The sequence below is a fragment of the Aotus nancymaae genome, unplaced genomic scaffold (assembly GCF_030222135.1).
Source record: "Aotus nancymaae isolate 86718 unplaced genomic scaffold, 86718_ANA_hifiasm-v0.15.2.pri h1tg000014l, whole genome shotgun sequence".
NCBI classification, from domain to species: Eukaryota; Metazoa; Chordata; class Mammalia; order Primates; family Aotidae; genus Aotus; species Aotus nancymaae.
Window position 1 is genome coordinate 109843717 of NW_026988425.1, and position 27185 is coordinate 109870901.

The 27185-nt window shown below is 45.3% G+C and overlaps 1 protein-coding gene across 6 annotated transcripts in view; it reads right to left on the reverse strand.

The window, feature by feature from the left end:
• Window positions 1–27185, reverse strand: part of NTRK3 (neurotrophic receptor tyrosine kinase 3) — a 379441-nt gene that overhangs the window by 42917 nt on the left and 309339 nt on the right. For all 6 annotated transcript variants that reach the window (XM_012438677.3, XM_012438675.3, XM_012438676.3 and 3 more), the window contains 3 exons: window positions 21917–22047; window positions 14411–14583; window positions 10608–10851 (listed from right to left, as the gene is read on the reverse strand). In XM_012438677.3, the coding sequence (XP_012294100.2) occupies window positions 10608–10851; window positions 14411–14583; window positions 21917–22047 (548 nt within the window). The remainder of the gene's footprint in view (window positions 1–10607; window positions 10852–14410; window positions 14584–21916; window positions 22048–27185) is intronic.

Below are 27185 nucleotides of genomic sequence, written 5' to 3' on the forward strand. Positions count from 1 at the left end.
ATTCCTGTTGTCATCACTGTCACTACTATATGTGGCCGGAACAGCTGCCCTGAATCTTAACCGGGGCGTCTGCTAAATGAGCTTCTGGTGCTCAGCCCTACAAGGCATGGAAGTGCAGCAAAAGCCTCACAACCAGGGACAGGGAAGAGGTGGCAGAGCGGCTATGGTTCCTTGTTCCTCCACTTCAACTACAGCAGCTCTGTGTTTATCTACCTGCCTGCCTGCATACCTGCACATCTGCTTTATACAGGCCTATTTGAAGAAAAGGTTTTACTGTTGTAAAAATATATTGTGTTTGGAAAGTAAGCATCTAATTTAACCTCATGAGAGGCAAGTGTTAACTAGAGTTCAAGTTAAGAACACTGATCTAAAGACAATGTCATCAAAGAAATCAAGTGACTGAACTGGGACTCAGTCCTGTCAATCCCAGTTCAGGAAAAGAAGCAATGAAACCATCAATATATCTAAAGAGGAAACCTGAGTACATCCCACAAACTCTCAACCTCGTTTCCATGCAGTGGCAGACAATAATGTTATTGGTGTGGCCAGCACTTGTGAAAAGATGAAAAGCCTCACAACAGTGTAGAAGAAAGATGACAAATGTCCACTATACAAATGGTAAACTTAGGTCCTGGGCAAGAAGGGGATGTGCTCCATGTCAGGAGTCACGGCATACACACTGAACCTAGGCTTCTTGGCTTCCACTCCTGCATTCTAGTTCCCACATTAGTGACTGGCTGCAAGAACCCATAAGCAAACATGGGAGGCCACTTCCCAGGACTAATATTCCCAGCTCATTGCAGGGAGAATTCCCAAAATAATTTTATCACCTCATTGTTAGAGTCTGTTTTTTCGTACCTCAAGTTCCTGGTCATCATGCCCTCTCCAGGTTATCTTCACTTTAGATTGCTGGAGTGTCCCAGGGTGGAAAACACCAGATTCTTTTCTGTATTCACTTTATACTTTTCATAATGCCTGAGTTGCAGGTAGATATCCCCAGCATTACCACCGTATTGAAATAAAGTATAAAATGATCTAGAAAGGATGAAGGCATGGGAGTGCAGAGATGACAGGAATAATTAGATAATCCCCATCCCTGGAAAAATACAAAGAAATTCTGTTCAGGTAATTCTTCTATTCAATGGGGTGAATTTTGGCCAATTATCCTGAATATCTCAAAGAGGAAGAAGAGGGCAGAGCAGAAATTAACTTTAGCCACTAAACTAGATCCAGGTAATGTAGAAGAGCCTGCTTCAAAACTGGAGGTTGTTCTTTTATTTTATCAGGAAGGAAAAAAAAGGGACCGGGGTATAGAATAGCTATGGTCTAGGGTCAAAGCAACAGCAGAGACTGTTTAAGACAACTTTGACATTATTATTATACCTTTGGCCACGTCTCTCCACTATCCTAAAGCAATCAAGTCACCTTCTCACTTATCATTACACACAGAACTTACTTCCACAAAAGGCAAAACCCCAAAGAGATCATATAGCTGGAATCCAAACTCCAGATTTTAGAGATAAAAGGTAAATCTCTGATTTGAAACATGGACACAGAACTGGCACTAAGACCAAGATGCCTTAAATATCAGCCCTGTCTCGCAACAGACTTCTACATTCCAAAGTGACCGATATTTTGTAGATAATTGGTGTGCAGATCCACTGGCTTTAATCAAGGAAATAAGGTTGTAATACTTATAATTAGCATAAATCTATCCCACACACCTCCTTCTGTGTTCATTCCATCTGCAGCTTTGTACAACTTAATAGGTCTTAGTGTTTAAATTGTTTTTCAAAATTCACTTGAGATGTGCATATCACGACACCCAGTCATACAGCAGATGCTCAGGCAACTAAAGCTGAACCCCACTTGGAAGTCTCTCCAGTTTGTGGCCACGTCTCTGGATTAGCACAAGGAACCCTCTCCCAAAGCTGAAGAACAGAGCAAACACGTGGTTTAGGGCTGGGAATTTAAGAAGACCCCATACCTTCCTCTAGCCTCCTAAACTCTAGCAGAGAAAGGTAACTCCAGCCCTGTCCACTTGCTATATGAAGATGGCTGCCCCAGACTGCACAATTCTAAAGGATTCCTGTAAGAATCTGGAGTTATGATTTATTCACAAAATGGAGTTTCTCAGCAGCTCTGAGATTCAGTATTGCAGGAGGGTGTCTTATAACCCACCTATCCCCGTTGCAGAAAACTGAACTGCGGAAACCTGGAGGCTCCTAAAGGTGCATCGAGGGCGTAAGGTATCAAAGGAGAGACCGTGTACAGTGGGGGATCCATCCCTCACCCCTGCTTTGACCACAGTAGATCCACTGCCTTTAAATAAGATCGGTTTGGTATCCCAAAGTGAATCCTGGGACAGTAAAACGTGCATCAGGGGAAAAGCTCGTAAAATCCAAACAAAGTCTGCAGTTTAGTTAATAATTTGTGCCCCTGTTAATTTCTTATTTTTTGCCAAAGGTACCCTGGTTCCATAAGATGTCAACAGTAAGAAAAACTGAGTGAAGGGCATATGAGAATTCTCTATGCTATTTTTGCAACTTTTCTGTACATCTAAAATTACTCTTAAATAAAATTTTATTGTAAAATTGGGAAAATCACATTCCTTGGGAATGGTATACAACTCTCCTCCATTGTTCTCCTCTATATACATAGGACCATGGTTAAAGATTATTAGGATATTTCAAAAACAGCACAGGAAGAATCAAGCACAATAAATAGAGTCTGGTCACTGAACAGCCAGTACAAGAACCTCATCTCCTGGCAGCCAGCATCACTGCTGCTTCACTGGTGCCTGGGTCTACTTAAGAGTACCTAATGGCTAAAACCAAAGGGATAAATCTGGATAAGCCCTCTCCAAACAGGATCAGCATCCCTTAAGAACCAGTATGCCTGGCCACTAATCCTTCATCTGCCAGCTAAGCTAGGGGTCAAGTCTCCCTGCTCCTGACCTTAGAGGAAGGAACTACATGACTCTGAGTGTAGCTGCAGCTACTTGCCTATGTGGACATGAATGGAGTTGTGGTGAACCCCCTCTTCTTTGCACTGTTCCAGGCTTCCAACTAGAGGGACACCTTACGGGAGTAACAGGTCTAATGCAGACAGCTCTCCAGTTGTTAATCTCACCCCTTGGGAGAAAGAACTTGTCTGATTTTGGGGACTGGGCATGGGGCCACAACCCCTTTTTCTTTCTGATGAGCATCTTCTCCCTACAGAGAGGAGAAATGAGCAGCAAAATTTCTGCCTTTGCAGAGCAAAGTCTGCAATATCCCCAGGCTGCTATGACTGAGCTGGAATGCCAAATCTAGGGACTTGGTATTAAAAAAAAATGTTGCTGCACACTGAAACCACCATCAGCAACAATTCTATCATTTTTCAAGTGCAATTTATAATCTTCCTCTGCCTAGCTTCTCTGCTTCAGTGGGCTCAGACACATCATCTGGGCAGGGAAAAGAGATACCACTTACTAAGTGAGATTCCCAAAGTTCCAACGAAGAGTAGAAAGCACGGTGGAACCCTATGATCCTAAAAGTCAGTTGCCTCAAATCACCATCATTACCTTTTGTTTTTCCCTTTAAAATTACCTAAAACCAAGTTATTTCATAGACCACTGGTTCTCTTCAGTACACTGCCAACCACTTGACCTTCATCTAAGAACTTCTCCCAACTTGAAGGTAAGAACGAACTGGTCAACAAGACTTGAAGGAGCCTCAGGCTCTCAGATCTGGTGACTGAGTAATCAGTCAAGGTTCTTGTTGATCATAAAACTGGAAGGAACCTTAGAGAGCATCTGATAAAGCCTCAGTTTTGCTCTCACCTCAGGTCCTCCCATTAAAACTAATGAAGGGGCTGCCCTCCAAAGCTCTCATGGTGGTACAGTCCCTGGATCTCTGTCTTGTTCTCTCAGGACTGACATGCTGGGAAATTCATTCCAGTAAAGTCAATGAGCCATAAATACCTTTAGGATCCTCTTAAAAGCCCTGAACTTTCAACAAACAAAAAATGAAATACAACACCCCACTCAATATTGCTCATATAATTTCAGGAAGTCTTAGAGTTTCTGTGGCTCATGCTTTGACCTACTGGTGGAGAACAGCCCAGGCTTTTCGTCAAGGATGTAACCCTTCTCTAGACAGTACTAGATGGCTTCAGTTAGAATTTGGACATGCTCTGGATTCCTCCTTTACTACCATGGATTTGGAATAGAAGTTGCCCCGCTTTGTATTTCTTCCCTGCTTTTCTCCTAGATGTGTTTTCTTATCTATTAACTTATATTCCCTTTGATTTGGAACATTGTTTCTTTCCCCACCCAATTCATAGGACATGGCTTCTTGTATTTATTATTCTGCTTTTCTGGAGGATAAATCAAAGCACCAAGATGGCAGGTGTGACCAAACTCTTCCATTACTTACAAAAGCATGGGACACCAAGAGTTTGCAAGGAGAATAGAAGAGGGGGACTTGCAAATAACTATCTCCACACTCAGGATTGGAGTGGCAATACACAGTAAGAACGGCTTGGCCCATGTTTCCTGATAAATCATCGGACATGGTACGGTCTGCTGTTGGGATGAAATGTTGAAAGAGAATATAGGTTTTCTTCATCCTTAACTGTGGCAGAGATTGCTAGCTATGCAATACAATTCATGTTTTTTCTCTTCTATGTGGGACACAGCTATGTTCCATTTCTCAGCCTCCTGTTTAAATAGGAAGGTCATATAACTGGGCTCTTGCCATTAGAGAAAGTGATTTGTCCCCACTTTCAGGCCAGGCCTATTAACAACATCCCACACACATTCCTTCATGCCAGTTTCTCCTTTTAGCTGATTTGGATGGAGATAAATGCCTGGCACAGCCAAGGACCCCACACAAAGAAAAGGGTAGAGCTCCGTGAGCCTGAATGATGCTGTAGCAGAGGACTATGCCTCCAGTGAATTCACCTGCTCATACTGTTAAGTGACCTAGAAATGAGTTTCTATTTGTGTTGGAACCATTATATATCTGAGTAACTATCTGATACAGCAGTGGCCTACCTTAACTAATACGTTTAGGTAAGCTTTGTCCATTTTGGAATTAGAGAAAGCATTCATATTTTATATCTGATAATTTCTAGGGTTTAAAGTGTCCTCCAAAGATGATATGGAAAACTTCATCCCCAATGCAACAGTGCTGAGAGGTGGGACCTTCAAGAGGTGATTAATCCCGAGATCTCTGCCCTCATCAATGGATTAATGTTGTTACCATGAGAGTGTGTCTGTTAGCACAAGAGCAGGTTTATTACAAAATCAAGTTTGGCCCACACTTGGTCTCTTTCCATGTGATGTCTTCTGCCATGTTATGACAGAGCAAGAAGGCCTCACTGCCTAGCCTCCAGAACCAGAAGAAATAAGTTTCTTTCTTTGATAAATTACCCGTTTTGTGATATTCTGTTATAGCAACACAGAGCAGACTAAGACAATAATTAATATTTATTATTTATCATCCTAAGAGCTTTATGTTTATTAACTTAGTCCTTACAGAAAATGCATGTGTAGGGGCTATTGGCTCCATTTTACAGTTGAAGGCACAGAAAGGGCAAGTAACTTGACAAAGGTCATACAGTCAGGAATGACAGGGGCAGAGATTCAAACCTAGGCAGTGTGGGTCCGAAAGCTCACAGTTTTTCATCTGCTATAGGGACACCAAACATCCATAAAATCAAACATTCTTCCAGCAAGATTGGCTTGTTCTAAATGACTTCCACTTCCTAAGGATTACTGTTACTATCTTTCTAGGAGTTTCTGAGAACCCTGACCCAGAATCTCCAGCTTAGAATCCAGTGCCTTACTACCTGCTGCCAGACCTGCCTTATGGCCCGCACCTGTGTGTCCACCTGGATTTCAGCATACTTCTCCCATCATGTCCCAGACACTCAGTTCTGTCTTCTACCAGAACCCAAAGTCGATCATCCCTGACTCAGACCATCACTCATCTGCCTCCTCTGAACGTTCTCCCAGGATAATGCACTGCTTGATTAGACAACACTTGTCCTACCGCCTGCTGCTGCATTCCACATCATCTCCAAAGGCCAGCGTCTGGTTATCTGCCTAGGTTTCTCTTGGTCTAGAATGACCCATTTCCTAACTCTAAATTCCCTTTCTGACTTCATTCATTCTTTTATTAGGCATCCAACAAGTGCCAGGTTCTGTCACACAGGACAGTACACAGGCACACAGGACACAGGGTGAACAGAAAGGAACACTCCTGGACTTCTAGATTAGTAGGATCCCATCCCCTCGCATTTCATTCCTCCCTGATCTCACTGTATTGACTCCTCTCCCCAAATCAAATCTGAAAACATCTGTATTCTGAAAACCCAATCTTCTCCCCTTCAGGACACTCAAAGCTTTAATTCTAGATTTGACTATCGATCTCTTAGTGTTCTCTGACATTCTTAGAAAGGTATGATGGTACCCAAAGCCTACCCTTGTCAAAGCCAGTGTAAAGGTCATCTTGGAAGCATTGAGTCAGTGACTGATAGAAGGAAAGGGTGTTTGTCATTGTGAAGGTCTTAAAAAGAGAGAAATAAGTCACTCTGGTGCTCTGGTGTGGGGATGTTTGTTTTCTCTCTCTAAATGTGTAACAGGAAATTAGGCAGTTCACCTTTGTAAATCATTTGCATACCACTTATGAATGAGCCAGATGGTGCCTCTTCATTTTAATAAATTAAAAATGAAAAAGAAAGACTACGAGGAGGAGTTTATCTCCATCTCTCCCCCTGCCCTCATATGCACATTCTGGAATCTGCACTGGGCAGGCAAGCACACATACGTACACACACACACACACACACACACACACACGCCTAGATGATCTGCACTTAGTGATATTAGGCATAAGAAGCTGAAAAACTCTTAGGCCCAACTGATTTCAGTAATCAGTGATAGCAGAGAGGTACAAACCTGTCCAGGGGTATCAGCTCGCAGAGAGAATCCTTCACAGTGTTCTCACCATCTCACAAATCAGAGCATTCCCTGAAGGCCTCAGCAGATGTATACTGAACAAAAAGTCTTACATAAATCACCCGAATGTGGACTTAGCTCTAGGATTCATGAGCAAGACCCTATAAACACTTATGAGATGAAGAGACAAGTATTGATGACCCAGTATTACCATTGAATGGTTACATGTTGAAACCTTAAGAAAGACATTTTCCTGAGGTGGTCAATATAAAGATCCTACTCCTTTGGAGCAGCTGCATGATCCAGTTTATCTTCCAGTGGTCAGGGAGTCCCTCTCTTTGTCCCATGAATTGCGCAGAGAAATAAAATTATCCACAGAGCTGTCTTGGCTTGGATGTGAGGGGACTCTTAAGATAAAAATAAATAAGAGCTAATCCAGTAAGTGTTGTATTACAGACTCTTTGTACAAATTAACTTTCTTAACATCAGTACAACTCTGTTGAGTATTTTTGTTCTACTTTAACAATAGAAAAATTGAACAGAGGTTAGGGGAAATGCATTCAGGTTGTGTGGTCGCTAATGGTGGTCGTGCATTAGGATGTGAACATAGGTAAGATTAGCCCTAAATCCAAGAATCCCCCTGTCATTCTCACGTCTTCCAATATGGATAATAGGACTTTGGGGTTCATTTTAATGTGACTTCAGGCAAACCTACTTCTGCCCTTTATTTCACAGAAAAGTAGGGAAGGAGGAGAGGTGTCTACATTAGGACACTCTGCGTAAGCGAACAAGAAGATATGCTACAAGCTGGTCTTTAAATATCTCATCAGTGGAATATACAGCTTTCCAATGATGTGCAGTGTTTTTACTGTAAGAGTAATCCTTTTTTGTTCAAACTTCCTTGGGACCAAAAATACACATTTCAAGCTAGCTGGCCTTGGCTAACATCTCCCTTAGAACTCGTGAAGAAGGAACTGAGGTTACCTGTACTGTGTACATTTTCCCACCTCGTTCTCCCTTTCTTAAATTCTAATCTGCCCTGATACCCATAGAAATTAGCCAGACGTATTCCTTGTAGCTTTTTCAGGCATAAAGAGCAACAGTTCACAGTCGTTAAAGCAAGGGCAAGGAAATATCAATCGGGAATGTGATCTTTTTATTTTTTTGTTTTTCCTCTTTTAAACCAGATTCAGGGAATATTAAGTGCACATCTAGAAGCAAATTTGAAGGGCCAGTTAGCACATTCTGGTCAGAAGTGGTTTCCTAAGACTCTAGTGAAGTCAGTAGTTACCAGCTTGGCATAATCAAACATCTGCCTTTCACAAGGAAAAACAATGAGCCATCCCTTGTTTTCATCAACACCAACACAGATCTAAGCACAGTCAGACAGACCAGCAAACCCATTAAATGAAGTGGAAAGGCAATCAAACAGCGCCAGCTCCAGCCAGACTCTAAGAAATCTATGACCCATGGCCCCTCGTTGGTAACCACACCAATACTTCTCTTGGAAAAGAATAAAAAATATGGTCTAGACACTAAAGAAAGACTCCTCTTTGAGAGTTCCCAGCAGGTGTGCCCTGGCCATCAGTCTGTGACTACCGACACATCATGTCCCCTTTTCCATCCCTGGGGATGCTGGACAGAACAGGTGGCTAGAGAAGCAGCCCAGCTTGCTGTGGACACGCTATGCTTTGTCTCATATTCTCTCATGAGGGTACATCATCTGCCATTCTTTGGTTGTACCACAAACAAGTCACTTTCTAACCACAAAGATCGTTTCTCAAACATTCAATTTTTATCTAAACTATTGCTAAAATAAAGTGTATTGCATAATCTGTCTTAATGTCTGAGTGATCTCATTTAGGCAAAGCCATAAGGAACATCTAGATAGAACTGATCTGCACACATCTCAAATTCCCAGACTCTGGTCCACCATGCCCAGGCCAACATGACAATCCTATTTGACTCACACTATGATCACTCATTTCTCCAAAGAAAATGAGACAAATGGCTGCCATGATCCTGGCTATAGACTGAATGTGTACCCCCCAAATTCATATGTTGAAACCTAAGCCTCCAGGTAATGGTGTTAGGAGGTGAGGCCTTTGGGAAATGATTAGGTCATGAAGGCAATGTATTTTTATAGAAGAGATGCCAGAGAGATCCCTTAACCCTTCTGCCAAGTGAAGACACAGCAACAAGACGGTCATCTATGAATGAGAAAGCAGATCTTTACCAGACAATGAATTTGTGGGCACCTTGATCTTGAAATTCCCACCCTCCAGAATCATGAGAAACAAACTTCTGTTTTTTTGTAACCTATCCTGTTTGTGGCATTTGTTATAGCAGCCGAAAAGGAATAAGACATCCCTTGACCTCCAAAACATTGTCCCACACTCTCCTTGTACCACCTATCCAAACTCCTCTTCCCTTTGATGTCCCAGAAATAGATCTTCTATATATATTTTTTTTTGAGACAGAGTCTCGCTCTGTCACCCAGAATGGAGTGCAGTGGTACAATCTCAGCTCACTGCAATCTCTGCCTCCCCAGTTCAAGCAATTCTTCTGCCTCAGCCTCCCAAGTAGCTGGGACTACAGGCATATGCCACCATGCGCAGCTAATTTTTGTATTTTTTAGTGGAGATAGGGTTTCACCATGTTGGCCAGGCTGGTCTCAATCTCCTGACTTCATGATCCATCCACCTCAGCCTCCCAAAGTGCTGGGATTATAGGCATGAGCCACTGTGACTAGTCTTGGATCTTGTATATTTTTTAGGAATCCACCCTCAATCAGTTTGCAGATGTTATCTGTGTCTCAGGCTGCACTCACATTTTCCCTTTCTGAAGTAAGTGACACTCATGGCCATTCATCCCTTACCCGGAAATAAAACACTATCAGGACCAGTCAATGATCCACGGAAAAAAGACTCCCAAAGACTTAGGTGAAAAAATGATTTGGGGAGCAAAATAAGACTCTTGTTAATGTAAAGCAGATGACTGTATGACGGTAGAACTGAGCAGGATGCCTCTTCTCACCATCAAGAAGCTTTTCTAAGATTTAACCTGTCCTCTCTCCGAAGTTGGCAACAGACAACATGCTTCCTTTCCTCCTCTGTTCTAACCCATTTGGATAATACTCAACAATATATTAGGCATTTTTGTTACTTCATTTAGGTTTCCCCTCCTCATCAAGATCTACCTTTTGGAAACAACGTAATTTTCCATCATCACAAGATAATTTCAGAGAATAAAATGTGTCATGGTTGAGGCTAGATCTGGGACTGAGTAGGGAGGTATTAAACACAGTACCAAGTTGGGCATGTCTGTGTGCGTATTTGGGCACATACATATACATGTATGAGTATGTTTACATGAAGAATGAGTATTGATGCACATAAGAACACAATGCATATGTCGTTGCAATGTACAGATTACAGTTCAGTTAAATGTCCAAGAAGAAAGGAGAAGCAGGCAATTGAGAAAATAATGAACAGGTATGTCAAGATGCAAGAGAAGCCAAAAGATAACTGTTGGGTGCATGTCTGGGCATGGGTGTGAAAATTTGTGTGCCAGAGTGACAGGGTTAATGGACAACGAAGAAGACATGTAAGCAAGGTGCTAGCTCTGTGGCTGAGTCCTGCAGCCGGGAAAGTCACCTTACCCTGTAATAATCCGTGCTGTAGACATCTCTGGACATGCCGAAGTCCCCGATCTTCACTAGCAGATTTGCTCCAACCAGGCAGTTCCTGGTGGCCAGGTCTCGGTGCACAAAGTGCTGGGAGGCCAGGTACACCATGCCTGAGGCGATCTGACTGGCGATGTGGAGCATTTGGGAGAGCCCCAGCTCACCCTTGGCCTGGCGTGGCTGCCCGTCCACAAGGATCATTGCATCTGGCCCATGGGCCCTGCAGGAGCATGGGGAGAAGAGACAGAGCAGAGAGAAATCAAGAGATCAAGGGGAAAGGCCTTCCTGGTTCCCTGTCCTCTGGAATGCTCCACAGAAATACATAAAATTTTCCTTTCCAGTCTGCCTATGGCCTGTTTTTATCTACCCCAAATTAGATTACATATGTGTGGGTATGGGTGAAACTCCACAACCAGATTCTGACTAAGATGACAGCAGACATACTCAAATGAAAGAGGAAATAAACTTACCCTTTTTAATGCTTGACTGCTTCCCAGGATTTTCACAAGTGCTAGATGTCTATTATAGAATAATTAGAAAAACAACAAATAACTCTGCCATAGCCCTTACTACGTGCCAAGCACTGCTCTGGTTGTTTCAAATATTGTAATTCACTTAATTTTCCCACCCCAACTTTGAAACAAAGAAATTAAGGCACAAAATGATCAGATCGCTCAGCCAATGTTCCAGAGGTCCAGAATGGCCATATGGGAAGTCAGGAAGTAGGATCTGAAACCAGGTATGTGACTGTAAAAGGAGACCTGCTAACAGGAGCATCGGGAGGGCTCATTCTAAGATTATCTGGCTCCAGCCCCTAGGATTCTGATTGGCTAAGTGAGCTTGCTCATTTGTGCTGGTGCTGGCAGTCCACACTCAATGGCACTGGGACACTCCTAACCACTCCACCACACTGCTTAGCACTGGGTGACTTATGGCCATAGCAGTGCACTGTAACCTTGAAGCACAGGGCTGGGGAACCCCCAGAACCCACTCCATCCCAAATCAAAGCCCAGCTTTGTTATTCTAACACCTTGCCCGGTCATATCAGTCACTTTCAGTGTTCACTCTTTTCTCTAGAAAGCTCAATGAGCCGTAACCACACCCAGGGCCCTTATTTTTGGAGTTGTGGACTAAGGAGCCCTGGTGTACAGCAAGGCCTCTGCCTGCTTTACTGCTTCTCCCATTTCCCCTGAAAAGCACCAGTAAGTATGACCACATTCCGTTTACCATCTCCGGTGGACTCTGCCTATCTCACTCCTCAGAAGGAGGAAGGCTGCATCAGCTCGCAAGGAAGAGGGATCAGCAGAGAAGCCCTCCCTCCGTCTACCTAGAGAGTGCACTCCAGCCTGCCTCTCAGCAACACCAGTGTGGAGACGTGAAAGCAGGTAGAGTCAGCCTGCAGGTCATGGAGGCTGTGTTTATGAGAGCTGCCAACACGACACCTCCCAAAAAGGGTTGGTACGGTCTGTTGCTAAGAGCTTCTGGCCTCAGAGCATTCTTTAGAAGCTCACCCTCGACTGATAGAGCCTAGGAAGACAGATTAATGGAATCTACTGGGAATCTGATCAGAAGTGGAGGCTAAAGCTCAGATTTTGTTGCAAAACTGCCCAGGAAGACTGTCTAGCCTTGATTTAGATAGGCTTATCCATGCTGTCTTCAAGAAGGGACCCCATGGAGACACAGAAGTCTTCAGAGTGTCAGCAAGTTCTTGTAGAACCACACTCACATGCGTGCATTCCTCATGCTGTCTGCCCTGGAGAAGGGGAGGCACTGGCGCTGCCCCTCACCTTATGCACTTCCTTCTGTTTCTTTTGTACTCCTTTTTCTTTTCATCTTATTTTCTGCTTCTCCCACTCCTGACCTTTACTCTAGGTGTTCACTCTTTATCTCCCTTCTACAATCCTCTTTCTCTTCCCTTTTATCATGCATGACAGTAGTGCAGAGTCACCTAGGTGCTCTCTTTAGCCCTGCTGGTGGCTCTTGGGGCCAGAGGTACTGCTGAATGTAAGGATGGGGTGTGGTGAAAAGTAGGGATGTCCCTTGGACCCCAGGGGAATAAAAGGACAGGGTGAGGGCTATCCTGAATATTGAGAAAAGGTGTCACCTGGATTAGAAGCTACCATGCTTCACAATTCTCATAAAACAGTAATAGTAATAACTTGAATAGAAGCTACCATTGGCTGATCACTGAACTACTTGCAAAACTTGTCTAGGCATTATACATATGTAGTCATTTAATGCTCATAGCAACAACCCTGTGAAGCAGTTATTAATAGTCATGTTCTCTAGGAGAGAAAATTAAGATTTAATAAGCTGCTCCAATTTGCAACCAAGATGTGACAAATCCAAGATATGAACCCAAATCTGTCTTGTGCTAAAGACAAAGTTCTCCAGGGAAAGGGATCCATTTAATTGTGAATCCAGGATTAAGAGGCTCAGAACATCCCACAGATGTTTTCATTTCCTTCAGGGCCATCTTTGTAGAAACCTCACTCATAAGCAGAGCTCCAGAGAGTCTTCCATTCCATTACCTGGTTCTAACTCATTTCTTTGCCCCTCAATACCACAACACCCTACTGAATTCCCACTTCAAAGAGATACTTAGCAGGTTTTGCCGAGTGGGCTAGAGCCTTCTATAACTCACATTTGAACTTTGGAAATCTCATTCTCAGCCACAGAGTCAATGAGATTCAAACTGTGGCAGTGGCAGAGACCACACCCTAAGTATAGAGGGCCTGTGTGTTTAACCTGCTTCCTGAGACCTTGGGCTCCACAGACCTCCACACGGCTGTCCCTTCCACATATGGGCACTGTTTGGAAGTGGCATCTGTAGAAGGTAGAGGGGTCCTAACTCTGCACTAGTGATGAGATGCTGCCTTCTCTGGGGAAGGGAGATCCACCACTGAAACTTCATCCAGAACTCCTGGCTCGAGTTCCAGTCTCTTACCAGTTACATTAAGAGCCCTCAAAGTCCAGATAATCTTGTTCTAGGCTTGGAGAAATGCTTCTTACAATAAATCCTTTCTTTTTAGAATAGTACTATCCAATAGAACCTTCTATTGGATATGTTTATATTGAGCTTCCTTGTATGGCAAAAACCAGCCACATGTGACTAACAAGTACTTGAAATATGGTTAGTGCAACCAAGGAACTAGCGAAACTGAATTTTTAAATTGTATTGAACTTTAATTAATGTAAGTCTAAATGTAAAAGTATGTGGCCACTGTACTGAACAGCACAGTTCTAGAATTAGCCTGAAGAAAATTGGCCCCCTTTTTGTTTCAGCCATCTCTGGTACCCAATGAATGTAACCTTGGACCTTCTTACTCATCATCAAAAGTCTTGGTTTCCAGGAGGGGTATAAGATACTAGCCTCACTTTGCAAGTGAGAAACTTAAGGCACAAAGGGAGAAAGTTATTTGCAATATCAGGGAAGGGTGGCCCTAGAAACTTGGAGTTGTAAGCCTCTGGCTGTGAGCCTTCCAGGTTCCTCCTGGACCCATTCCAGACCCTGTTCTTCTTCTCAGTCCATTTTGGAATGAGGAAGAAGAGTATAGGTTATTTATAATAGTATCCTCAACTTGTTTTCCCTACAAACCAGGGACAAAGGCCTGAACCTGGCTGCTGAGAAGATGATGTATAAGAATGAATGTGTTCATTTAATTTCTCATCCTGAGACGTAAGTGTTCGGAGGGGGTTGTATAATTTCTGGCTCCAGGGAAACCTGAAGGGTTCGGTGGGACTGGAGTCAGATGCAGGGGACAGCCATCCTTGCTTACCTGAGGAACTTATTCAGATCTCCATGCTTCATGTACTCAAAGACCATGATGAGGGGGTCCCCATCGCCACACACCCCATAGAACTTGACAATGTGCTCATGTTGCAGGTTGGTGAGCAGCTCGGCCTCCCTCTGGAAATCCTTCCGGGCAGCCAGGGTGGGATCCTTGAGGGCCTAGGAACAATGCAGGACAAAGAGTTTCAGCAACTACAGGGCAGGGGGGCTGTCTTTTCTACTTCTGGGAAGGAACCTGGTCCCATACACCACTGGCTTCCCAATAAATATGACTGTAAATGGAATGTAAAGACAATGAAGCCCAATCCAAACTATAAGGCCTGAATCCTTCCTCCTGCAGCATTCTGATCCCTGCAGAAATAGAAACCCACTTTCTGACATCCACATTCCACGCACTCACCAGTGATTTCAAACTGCTCATCACAGAGCCCTGGGCTTCCGCAGGTGAGTGTGCATGGCAGCTGGAGGGGCTGTGAGGAGGAAAGCCTGGCAAAAGCCCCTGCTCCAAAGGTTTTCTTTGAGGAAACTGTCCCACAGCTAGAATCAACAGTGTGAAAACCACTGCCCCAACTACTTTAGCTTTGCGAATTAGCACACGCTCATAGCCTACTGGAAACGGGGCAGACAACACAATAAAGTCTCCTTGTCTTTTGGAGTCCTTGTTTTTAGATCATGAAGGAGTTCTTTGACTTCTGGAAGTCACCTGTGTTCTCCTAATAGGGCTTTGGAGGAAGCAACAGGGTGGGAAGAGTGGAGGAGCAGCTACAGGAATGGCAATTAGTGGACAGAAACCTCAGATACACCCAGGACCAGGCCGAGTCCTGCAAAGTCCTAGTGTAAAATGGAAAGGAGCATCTGAGAACCACCAGAATGCCATGATATGCACTTCCTGTAAGGCCCAGGAAGATGAATATATCCAGGTAGAGTATAAGTTGTGCATGTGGAATTCCCAGCACCTGAAGGGGACTACAAGATCAAAAATGAAGCCCTTGAGCACATCTGAAGGACCTTGGACAGGGCACTGCCATGGGCACAGCAATGCCGGCCAGATGGACAATGGTCTGTGAAGGGGAGAGGCCCTTTCTGCATGAGGAGCAGCTTACGCAGGTGGGCTCCCCCATTTCTCCAGCCTCTCCACCCTCCCTATGAAGCCAGAAGGCAAATGAGGCCGAACATTCAGTTGCTTCAACTGACACACTTTAGCCACCTCAATAGACACAACACAAGGCAATGAGGAAGTGAGTGTGACATTGGCTCACCATTTTCAGGTGAGTGACAATCTAGACAGACTGGAGATTGGGTTGCATTCTCTCTGCTAGGCGTCTGGCTTTTCCAGGCTGACTGGCCTCTCCTGTAGGTCATGTAAGTGCCAATACGTCTCCCTCAGCAGAGATCTTTCTCCTGTCCCTGCGGCCCCATCAGCTGAAACCTACAGGGCTTCGTTGGTTCTAGCACTGCAGTAGTGTGAATATCCCAAAAGAGGTGTATCTAGGGGGTCCATCAAACCTCTCAGCCTTTAGCACACATCAGAAATGATGGACTTTTAGCATGAAAGGGTCCTACACATCATCTACTCCTACTCGTTTCTGGAGTTGGAGAAACTGGAGCTGAGTCTGTCCAGGAATCCGCTCACATTCACACTAATTACATGACAGACACTTAGAGCTTGACCGGACCTCAGGACTCTGCTGGTGGGCCTCACAGTGCCTCAGAGTTCAGCAGCAATGCTGGTGGGGTCATCAGGTGGAGGGGTGGTCTTTCAGCAGAGATCAAGCCCCGCTTTAACCAGCATCACCTTCTTTTTTTTTTTTTTTAAACATTTGGAGGCTTGATAAAAAATATTGCTTGATTAAATGAATCTATGGCTGACAAAAATGTTGAAAGTTATCTAGTGTTTTCAGATGAGATAATGACTGGGGTTCAGTGTGGAGAAGGAACTTGCCAAAGATCACATAACACGTAATAGCTTGGGTCTAGGGCCCAGGACACTTTCCTGCCCAGCACGCCTGCCTGAATTAATTTATGGGATAAATTAGTCACCAGGCAGGTCCCCAAGAGACTGGTGAGCAGAGGAATAAAAGGATGTGAAAGTATAGAGGAGAGGGTCAGGAAAGGCGTGGGGCATGGGCTGCCAGCAGAGTGGCTGGGCCCAGAGAAGGTGCCAGGCTTGCAGGATAGGCCAAAGACATGTGATCGGTCCATTGCTGATTTTTACCAGACCCGATTCTACATGTTGTCCACTTCAACTCTCGCTGCTGGCTCTGGGAAGCTACCTAACAATAAACGAATAGGATGTAATGTCCAACTACAGCCAGAACAAAGACATTTGAGAAGTCAGAGAGTCATGGTGAGAGACGGTTTCTCCTGGGGACCCAGCTCCCAGCAGCAGCCCTGAGCTGCATGGGCTGGGTCATGGGTATTGGATGACAGAGAGTGATTTATTTATTTTCATGAAGAAGAAGAAGGGGAAAAAAGGAACCCAGCATGGGTGGGATGGGAGAATATAAAGATTTATGTGAATGCTGGATTTATGAGAGAGAAAAGTAGATCAAATTTGAGGCCAGCCAAATGGCCTCTCTCCATCTCTTTAAATCATTCTCTCCCACAGTCTGGACGTCAATGACGGCCATGGGATATTTCTGTTCTCAGGTCTCGAGCAGTACCAGCCAGCGTCCCGTAGGCTGGCACCCTGCACTGTGAGGCAGAGATGGGGTCCTCATTTGGGAGATGGGCACAAAGCAACCACCATCACTTTTACTCTCCCACAGCCATTGTCTGTGCTTTCAAAGTGGGCTTTCCAGCTCTTGAGTCAAACCTGAAGTTCTGACCTAATTGGCCAAGGGTGGGGTGTGGCAACTAGGTAGCAGCTGCCAGTGGCCCCGTCCCCAGGGATTGATGCAATTAGAACAGAGGTGACAGGAGAAGAATAATGAGGAGGAAAGCAGGGGCCAGTGACTCTCTGGCCCCTCTCAGTGGGATCCACATGTAACATCTACATGGCTGGGAAACCTCAAAATGGGTCACCACTCAGTGACATGGGAAATAACCTATTTATCATGACTATCAACTGTGGGTGCAGAGACATGCATTGTGCCAAGAGGTCTCCGAAGCCAGGAAGGCTCCTGGCTCAGGCCTTTGTACAGTATCTTTAGTACAAAAAGGAGAGCTAGAATTCGCCCTACTTCTCTCCCTCTCTTCCTTCCAAAGTTTGGGAATATTTCCATTTCTTATCTTTCCCCCTGCATGCACCAGCTGTCATGTCCACCTCTGCCTTGGGGAAAGGCAGAGGCTGTTTTTTGGGTGGAAGGAAAATAGGCTGGATGACAAGAACACAAACCTCTCAACAGCTCCCAGTTCTTCCTGGGTCACCTAGCGTCTTCATGTCATCCAACCTCTGCTGCCCTCCATTTTATTTTCTTTTTTTTTTTCTTTAGGGGGAGATATTTCAAGGGATGTTCAGTTTCAGATTTCATTAATATCCTGAAACTCATGACATACATACAATATACACACATTCCTAAATGTTCAAAGTCCTAAGTGGTCAAACACACACACTCGCACTCATGCACACAAACACATGCACACTCACACACACATCAATCAACCCCTTTTAATTATAAAATCATCTTTCTTTTAGTGACTCAAAATCCACTGCCACTTCCTCTGGGTGAGATTCTCAAACAGCTTCACCAGGAAAGAAGATGGGTAGTAGTCACATAGAGGGGTACCCCCCCAATCTGTCTTCCTGGCTTAAAACTGGTCATGGGCTTCCCAGTGTTTGTAGGATAAAATCCAAACTCCTTAACACAGTCATGGACTCTATCAGGTCTGGTCTCCTGGTCTCTCTCTGCCTCTTCTCCTCCCATACCCTCCTCCCCCATCATTTATTACACTTCAGTCTCACTGGCCTTCCCATACCCTCCAAGCTTTTCTCTGCCTCAGGGCCTTTGCTGCTCCTTTGGCCAGAAAACTCTCCGCTGAGCTGTGTTTACACTGCAGGCCAGATTAGCTGGCACTGCCTATGATCTCTGCAGATCATGAGATCCTCAACAATCCCTGCTAGTTGGATACCCAGGGAGAAACTTCTTTCCCACAGAGAGGTCTACCGAGAGTCATCTGTGATTGTTCCCAAACTCATTCATGACAGCTCAACCTGCTAACGTAATTACTTAATGTAATGAAATGTTCTAGAAACCAATGAAATGTGAGTGTAGATTGGGGAGTTTTTATGGAAGCTACAATGAATGCTTTTAAAAGACCTGCTAAAGGTCAGTGGTTAAAAATACTAAGAGTGGAAGGCAAAAGTATCCAAACATTGGGAAAACAGTAAAAATCTGAGATTCTGCACTCAGATGGTTTCACAAATGACTTAAGCTCCTGCTTCGATGTAAAATGATTGAAACTGGAAATTTTGACTACTGAAAACAAAAACCAAAACACTCTTCAAACCAAAAGGAACCCAAGAGCTGAAGTTCAGATATATTGGAAGAAATATAACGCTAAATCCAAATGACTAAAATTAACAAAAACCAGAACATAAATTTCCTGAAGATAAGTCAACTTTATCAGAATGGTTCAAAATGATTTTAAAATAAGTAAATTCTCAAAAAGAGCAAAGAAATACATTTTTTAAAGAAAATAAGAAGGCATGCTGAAAGTACGGGGAGAAATAAAATTCAGGTAACAAAATTAAGAACCGATTAGATATCTTGGAAATAAAATATATGATCATTGAAGTGAAAATAAAAACCTCTACAGACAGGAAAAGCTCTAGACCAGATAAAACCACATGAAGAATTCATGAATTAGAAGACCACTGAGGTTCACCCGGGACAGAGCACGAAATGACAGAGAAAAAAAATAGGAGAAATGGGGAGGAGGACCTCATTCCCTCCTCTGCAAAGGAAGAGGGTTGCCTGGGTTTGAACGCCATGTAAACGTTCTTTTCGTCTAATGACCATTTCAGAGTGGCACCACTTACTTAACAGTCTATCTCATGCATGATGCTATTTTAATGTCACACTTATACTGCACATATATGCAGATTATGTCCTGTGCCGTCCTGCTCCCTCTCCCCAGCAGGCTGTAAGCACCTTAAAAATAGGCTGTGCTTTCTGCTTCTTTGTCTGTGCCATAGCAACTGCTGGGCAAAACATTCTTGTTTGGGAAAACTTTATCTTGGGTTATACTTGTATGTGTTCTCCAGAAGTACAACATTACCCTGCATCAACATGAGAACTAACTCAAAAGGAAGGTTCCTGCAAAAAGAAGTGGAATCTAACGAGGGCAGGAAGCGGGAAACACCACTTCCAAGGTGTTCTCTGGAGGAGCTAGGCACCTTTTCCAGGCTGACAACTAGGTAGATCCACTGAGTGGCACATGGTGTAAAATCCCAGAGGGTTCATCTCCTTGAGATCCCCAGATCCAAGGAAAGAAGGAAATCTTTTTTAAAAGATGGAAACAGAAACGCACTTTGTGCATCATTTGGTCCGCCCCTTAATGCCAGACCACTCAGGGGAAACATTTCCCAGAGTTTTCAGCCATCATTTCATTCTCTGCTGAAAGCACGAAAATGTTCAATTCATTCACCAGTCCCCACATGGATGCCAGAACACCCTGTGGATTAGTGTCCTCCTATATATTAAAAATGCCAGGGCAGTGCAGATCCTAAGCTTAGGGACAACATTAGAAACCTTTCCACATCCCTGCTCCAAGCTGTTTAAAGACACCCTTGCTCATTTGACCATCTCATGTCTACGGAGACACACAGAGCAAATTTATTGACAGGATGTACACCAATAACAATCATTAACCTTTTAGGATGCAGTACCTTATTTATTTTCTGGAGCAGAGGTCAGCAAATGATGCTTACTTTTGTAATAAAAAAAGGTTACTGGAAAATAGCCGCCCTCATTAGTCAATGTGTTGTTTATGCTGCTTTCCAACAACTCGGGCCGAGTTGCAGTGGAAAGTATAAGGCCCTCAAAGTCAGAAAAAGTTTGGTGACTCCAATTCCAGAGAGTCAGTCAATGCAAGCTTGGCAGGTCATATGTCATGCGTCTAAGCAATTCAGTAATATCAACATCAATGATAATGATGTTGATGGAAACAAATGCCAACTACTTTTTATTGAGTCTTTACCAAGCCCCAAACAGTGCATTAAGGATTTTAGACACATAATGTAATTTAATCACCAACATTCTATGGGGCGGGGGGGATATTATTATTGCTATTATACAGATGAGGAAATTGAGGCTCAAAGAAGTTGAGTGTCTTGTGCAAGGTCACACAGCTTATCAGCAGTGAAGCTGGGATTTGCATCCAGGTTCTCTGATGCCCATGCTATGCCTGCACTGTCCTACCTTCACTCTTGGAGGCCGTTTGCCCTCTGTGGACAGAAACAATCTGCAGATACACAAGACTATGAATACAGAGACTCAAAAGCTGCAGAAGCAAGAACTGGCTTTGTGATCCCTCAATGCTAAGGACAGGACCATTCTGAGGTCTTGGTGAGTGTCTTCACTGGGAGCCATATCTCTGGCATTGGTCAGCCCACAACTCAGGACATGGCAGACTATACACTGGCCTCAGAAGCCTGCTCACTGGACCCAAGGAAGTCACTCCAGACTCAGAGAAAGGTTCCAGGGATCTGCAGGTGCCTTCAGGAGGCTACTTGACTTGTTTACGTCAACCACGTTCAAAGATTTGTCCAATATTGGTTTCCAAAGAGAAGCTGTTGACTGCTGGGTGGAAGAGTCTGGAAGGGTAATTAGTAGTAGCAAAGCCCCTTCTCTCTTGCTCCAAGCAATTCAGCTCCTGCCACAAATCTGCCATGTGTCTCGGCAACACAGAAGCCCTGTGGTCAAGGGAGCCCTCCAGCAGCTTCCAGGAGGAAGTTTCTCCCAGGCATGCTACCCCTTGGGCTCTGAAACTAAAACCCATGGAAAATACCTAACAATTTCACTAACTTCACTCATCATTCTCCCAGTGCTAACGCCCTGCCTCCCTGCTGCAGCCCCTGCCACACACATCTTCTTCTATTATCAGTGATGTTCGTGCCCTTGGGAAGTGGTTACCCAGACCTCCTTAAACAGCCCACTCTACAACAGCTCAACTCCTGAGAAATGGCCATGTGACTTTCCAGGCTCAGACCGCATGTCCTGTAAAGCCACCACATGGTGAAGGGTGGAGGGTGGAGGGCCAGCCATGGCACAGAGGTAATCACAAGGCCACCAGAAAAGAACCAGGGTCGTTTACAAAAATAACTTGCTCCCCGGGCATAGCTCCCTTAAGTGCTGCAGCCCTTGACCTTGGAAGCCAAAGGAAGTTGTTTTGGTCCCTAGGCAACTTCATTTACATTGGAGCAAAGTCCTGTGATTGCATCTGAGAAAGCCAATTGAGCACTGTCTTCTCAAATGGAGTGAGCTTCTTCCTCCCCTCCCCAGGCCCTCACCCGGCCCTCCTCCTGGTGCCGGCAGGCCTCTAGGTTTACCTTCACAGCCACGAGCATCTTGTCCTTGGTCGGGCTGAGATTGTAGCACTCGGCCAGAAAGACCTTTCCAAAGGCTCCCTCACCCAGTTCTCGCTTCAACACGATGTCTCTCCTCTTAATGTGCTGCACATCTGTAGGAGGGAGACAGGGAGGAGGGCAGCAAATCAGTCCTCATTTGGTGACACAGGGAGACAGAAGAATACAGAGGTCTAGGGTGGAGACCTCTGCTTCTGAGTCCACAGCAGGCAAAGGCAAACTCTAGCACCCCAACTTTAGCATAAAAACTGACATCTCTCTGTGCTTTGAGAGTATGGGCCAGAATCAAATCTCAGTGCTGTCCGTGAATAACCCCCAACCCCTCTAAACCACAGCATCCTCCACTGGCAAATGGAGTCAGTAGTTAATGCACAGGATTCTGGTATTGATTAGCCAGAGTTGTTGGAGACAGCAAAATTCGTCTCCACAGTTTTGTGTACACGAATCCCCTGGGAATCTTGTCAAAATGAAGATTCCGATCCAGTGGGTCTGAGAATCTACATTTCTAAGAAACTCCCAGGTGATGTCTGTCTGCTGTCGGTCGCACTTTGAACAGCCAGGTTTCCAGGATACGATGGAGAATCAGGTTGGAATCCTGGCTCGACTCCATTAATAGTATTTTTAGCTTGGGAAAGTTATTTAGCCCAAGAGCCTCAATTTTCTCATCTGTAAAATGAGATTAACAAGAACAACTTCCTCGCTGAATTCTTGTGAATTAATTGAGATAATCCGTAGAAAGAGCTTGGCCCAGTGCTGAGGACGAAGTAAAGACATAGACACATATGCACACACATATACACACATACACACACACACAAAGACACACTGGCTTTTATGGTAACAAAAAAGCTGTAGTGACCCCATCACAGTGCCTGGTTCATGACAGAGACTACTACTAAGGGTTAGCTAAGATTATTTGGGAAAAACTTCTACTTGACCAACCCATCTCTGAAAGAGAAAGACCAATGAGATCACCAAAGGCAAGTTCAGAATCCACCCAAGAACGAGAGTATGTGCAAAGAGAAGGGTTACCCCTGCCTCTGCTAATTTAGTAACCTAATTAAAGTCTGTCCGCCTGGAGAAAGCAGAACTGTGACCTCAGCCCTCCCACCTATTTGGAGAGAATGCTACGAAGGAGTTGGACAAGCAGTGGGCTGGCGATGAAAGGAGGGAACCGGAGATTACTCACTGACCTTTACATTAATTGTTCAACAGGCAGAAGCCCATTAAATACCTGCATTCACATGATGAAGAGCATTGCAGAGCCAAAAGAAGGATTTTCCCAAGTGACTTTGTTGAGAAATGAAAGCTGCAGCTCCTGGACCATGGCAGACCGTTCTCTTAATTCAGGAGACACACAGGGACAGAGGGGCGTGGCTGGAAGCCTCCGGGTAGTGTTTTGTTGGTTTAGGGATTCCTTCAGGAGTAAACTACAGGAATCTTTTTTCTCCCCCCATCAGAGTCCTTGGTATCCCCACAGTGTCCCAGATGATCTGCCTAGCAAGTATTTGTGGGAGGAAGCATTTGCAGACTATTATTTTCTCCTCCTTCCCCCGGGACAGACCTGCAGGTTAACAGCTGCTGGTGACCGCTCCTCCCAGGCTATAGACTGCAATGCGGCTGCTACACGCTGCGGGGCTATGCCCTGGTGTTTACGGGGAGGGGATTAAAATTGGTTCCCAGGCCAGGCGCGGTGGCTCAAGCCTGTAATTCCAGCACTTTGGGAGGCCTAGGCGGGTGAATCACGAGGTCAAGAGATCTAGACCATCCTGGTCAACATGGTGAAACCCCGTCTCTACTAATACAAAAAAATTAGCTGGGCATGGTGGTGCGTGCCTGTAATCCCAGCTACTCAGGAGGCTGAGGCAGGAGAATTGCCTGAACCCAGGAGGCGGAGGTTGCGGTGAGCCGAGATCGCGCCATTGCACTCCAGCCTGGGTAACAAGAGCGAAACTCCATCTCAAAAAATAAATAAATGAATGAATAAAAATAAAATAAAATAAAATTGGTTCCCTTCTTCACAATTTCTGTTTCTCAGTCTCCGAGGAATGGTATTTGTTGACCTTGGAGGGCAAGGCTAAAGAGTCTCCCACTGCGAGAAAATAGGAAGTCAAGCCCTCTCTTGGGAGGCCACGTGCTCCTGCTGCCTAATCATTCTCAGGTGACCAGGGATGATGCAGGCCTTCTGCAAGGTGAGCGTCTGGCACTGCCTGGGAGTGAAGACAGGGCTCACAATGGCAGCTGTGCCATGCCAAGCCCACACCTCTGAACATGCCGGGATTGGGAAGGCAGGCATGGGAAGCCACAGGTGCTTGCTTCAAGACCTGGATCCTCCAAGGGCTTGTGCACCTCACCGAAAAACAACAAAAACTTGGGTCTCAGATTTCTCACCTGTGAAATGGGTATGGGGAGAATAGTAGGAGTTCAATCTACCTATTACCTGAGCATGGAAGTTTTTAAGTCTTTACGTCCTCCAAAATGCAGGCTGTGTTTTGGCATTTTCATTATGATTGATAGTATTTTACAAAAAGGAGAAACGAGGGCCAATTCAGGCATCCCCACCTACCGGCTGAGCTGGGCACAGAATTCAGAGCATCAGAACATGGCAGGGTTGCCGATCACTTGGGGAAGAGCCCCCTTTGGCCCCTGTCTCCACTGCAATCCCACCTTCCCTCTCCGTTGCAATGGGAGAACTTGAGAACATGTCAAAATCACCTAGACGGCTCACTACAACAGATTGCTGAGCTCTTCTACCAGGGATTCCTATCTAGCAGGTCCAGGCTGAGGCCTGAGAATATGCAAATCTAAATTCCCAGGTGCTGCTGGTGCAAGAACCACTTTGAGAACCACTAGAACATGGCTTCTATGGTGGGGTGGGGAATTAGCCAGCTGAGGAGTTCACCTTTACAACCTGACCTAAACAGGTACCATGCTCACAAACAGTTTAGCCATGGACCTCACTTCCAGAATCTCAGGAGGAAGGGAGACAACCTGGACTTAGCTCCAACCTCCTCCTGCCCTCCCTAGCTGTGTGGTCTAGACTGAGTCAAGTCCATTCTCAGAGGCCCAACTACCCATCCATGCAATGGAGATCATGCCTCTCTTGCCTTCTTCGGTTCTAGAAATATCTCTACAAAGGCAAAACAATATTATATCTTTTCCTGGGTCCCTAAGTCCAACTCTGGGCTGGGAGACCTTACCAGCTCCCCTCAGAACACTCACTCCCAGCTACAGTGAATGCAAAGTGGGAATGGAGGAGCTTTAAAGAGAACCAGACTCTGGTATTCAGCTGCTGTGCCTTGGTCATGTCTTGGAACCCGTCCTTCTCCTCTCCCTCCCTCGGCAGCAAGCATCACAAGCCCCGAGAGATTCAGACAGGCCAAGTGGGAGCGGCATCCAGGGGGTGGTTTCCCAGCCCTCCCTCAACATCCCAGGAGAGCCGGGCAGCAGCTGCAAACCCCTGGCTGCAGGAGTGGGGAAGCTGTGACAGCTGTGAGCCTTGAAGGTAGCAGAGGGCAAGTGACCATAGTACTTGCCCTCTGCATAGAAGGCAAGAAGCTCATGTGCTCTCTGCGAGCACATGAAAAAGGCCAAGCAGAAGCCTCCCACGGGCCAAAGCGTCTTCCCCAAATTTCAGGGATGTGGAAATACTTGGGCACTCAGATGAAAATAGCCTTGGCTCATTCTCGTTTTCTTCAGGATGAAAGAATGTTGACACCAATACCTGTGCTTAGCCCTGGGTAGGGTGGTGAGCACTGGGAAGGAGCAGAAGGAGGAATGGGAAATAAACACAGATTTTATTCGACCATAAATTCTCCCCCAGGAGAGGACTTGTTCCTGGTCATGAGGATAAGAAGCTCCACAAGGTAACCAGGGAGCTTTGGCAGAGAGTAGCTGGATTTGGACCAAACACATAAGGCAAATCACTTCCATGTGGACGACCCCATGCATCAACAAGACTGGAGACTCCAAAATACCATCTGAGCAGCTTCTTTCACTGAACCTACCAAGGAAAAAGTAGGGCAAAGGGAATTAACTTGCACTCTATGTATTCAACACCTACTATGTATTCAACACTTGATTCTCGTAATAACCCTGAGAGATTGAGAGATCAGTGTAATTACACCCCTTTCACAGATGAGAAAACAGAGGCAGGGGGTAACTTTCCAGATTCACAGAGGTAAAAAGCTGCCAAGGAAGGACTCTCTTGTTTATGACGTCCAAAACCGTGTTCTTTCCTTTACCTTAGGCTGCCTTCCCTCTGTCCTCCCAGCTTTACGGCCACTAAAATGATCCCGTCCACATAGGCTTAACCCTTCATCTTCCACTACCCAGCTTTCCCTCACCCTGATCATCCAGGAACTCTATGATGGCATCTTCCCAAGGGCAAGGTCAGGAGCCTCCCCACCCCCGAAGCCTTGCAGAACAGACAAAGCCCTGGGGAGAAGGGTATATCTGGGGACAGAGTGCAAGAGGAACAGCCTGTGCTCAGGCCCTGGGGAATGCCTGGAGTGAGCCGTTTCATTTCTGACGTCCACACGTCTATTTGGGTCCCTGTTCCTGCATACTTTTAGCTCACACAGTGCTGTTCAGAGCTGCCTCTGGTGAAGCTATCTGACCCACACGCCAAAAAGTGATGGATTTTCCTAAGAGGAGAGGGCATCAATCTCCTTTTACTGCCTGGCTGGCTGGCCCAGCAGAGTCTGGGTCACAAGGTTCAGACATGGAGACACTGGAAGGGGAGGCAGGGTGGGGGATGCATAGCCCAGGCCGTGGGAAGACCTCCCAATCTCCAACAAGGAAAGGGCTGCTGGAGAAAGCAGGGGGCTGCTATATAACGGGGAGGGTTCTATGGGAAATTAAAAGAGTTCCTGGGACATTCTGGCCTGGCTTTTTCCTAATTCCTTTTTGTGAGACAGCCACCAACTGGGTTCCACCAGAGGAACCCACCTGTACATCTTCTTGCTCCCACAGGACCACCAGTTCGTCCGACACAAGTACACAATGAGAATTTCTGTGTTTTAGTGGCTGCTCCAAGAATTCCTTCTCTGTAGTGGGGACCAAGATAACTATTCCATATGTGTGCGATTCACTTCTGGGAGGTCTTCCAGGCCTGCAGCAAGCGTGATCTAGAGCAGAATCTCCAGTCCATCCAGGTCACTGGCCACCTCTGGACGGAAGACCTCAGAGCCCTGAGAGATCGGTGGGCAGGCAGGGGTTACTCCTCATCCTG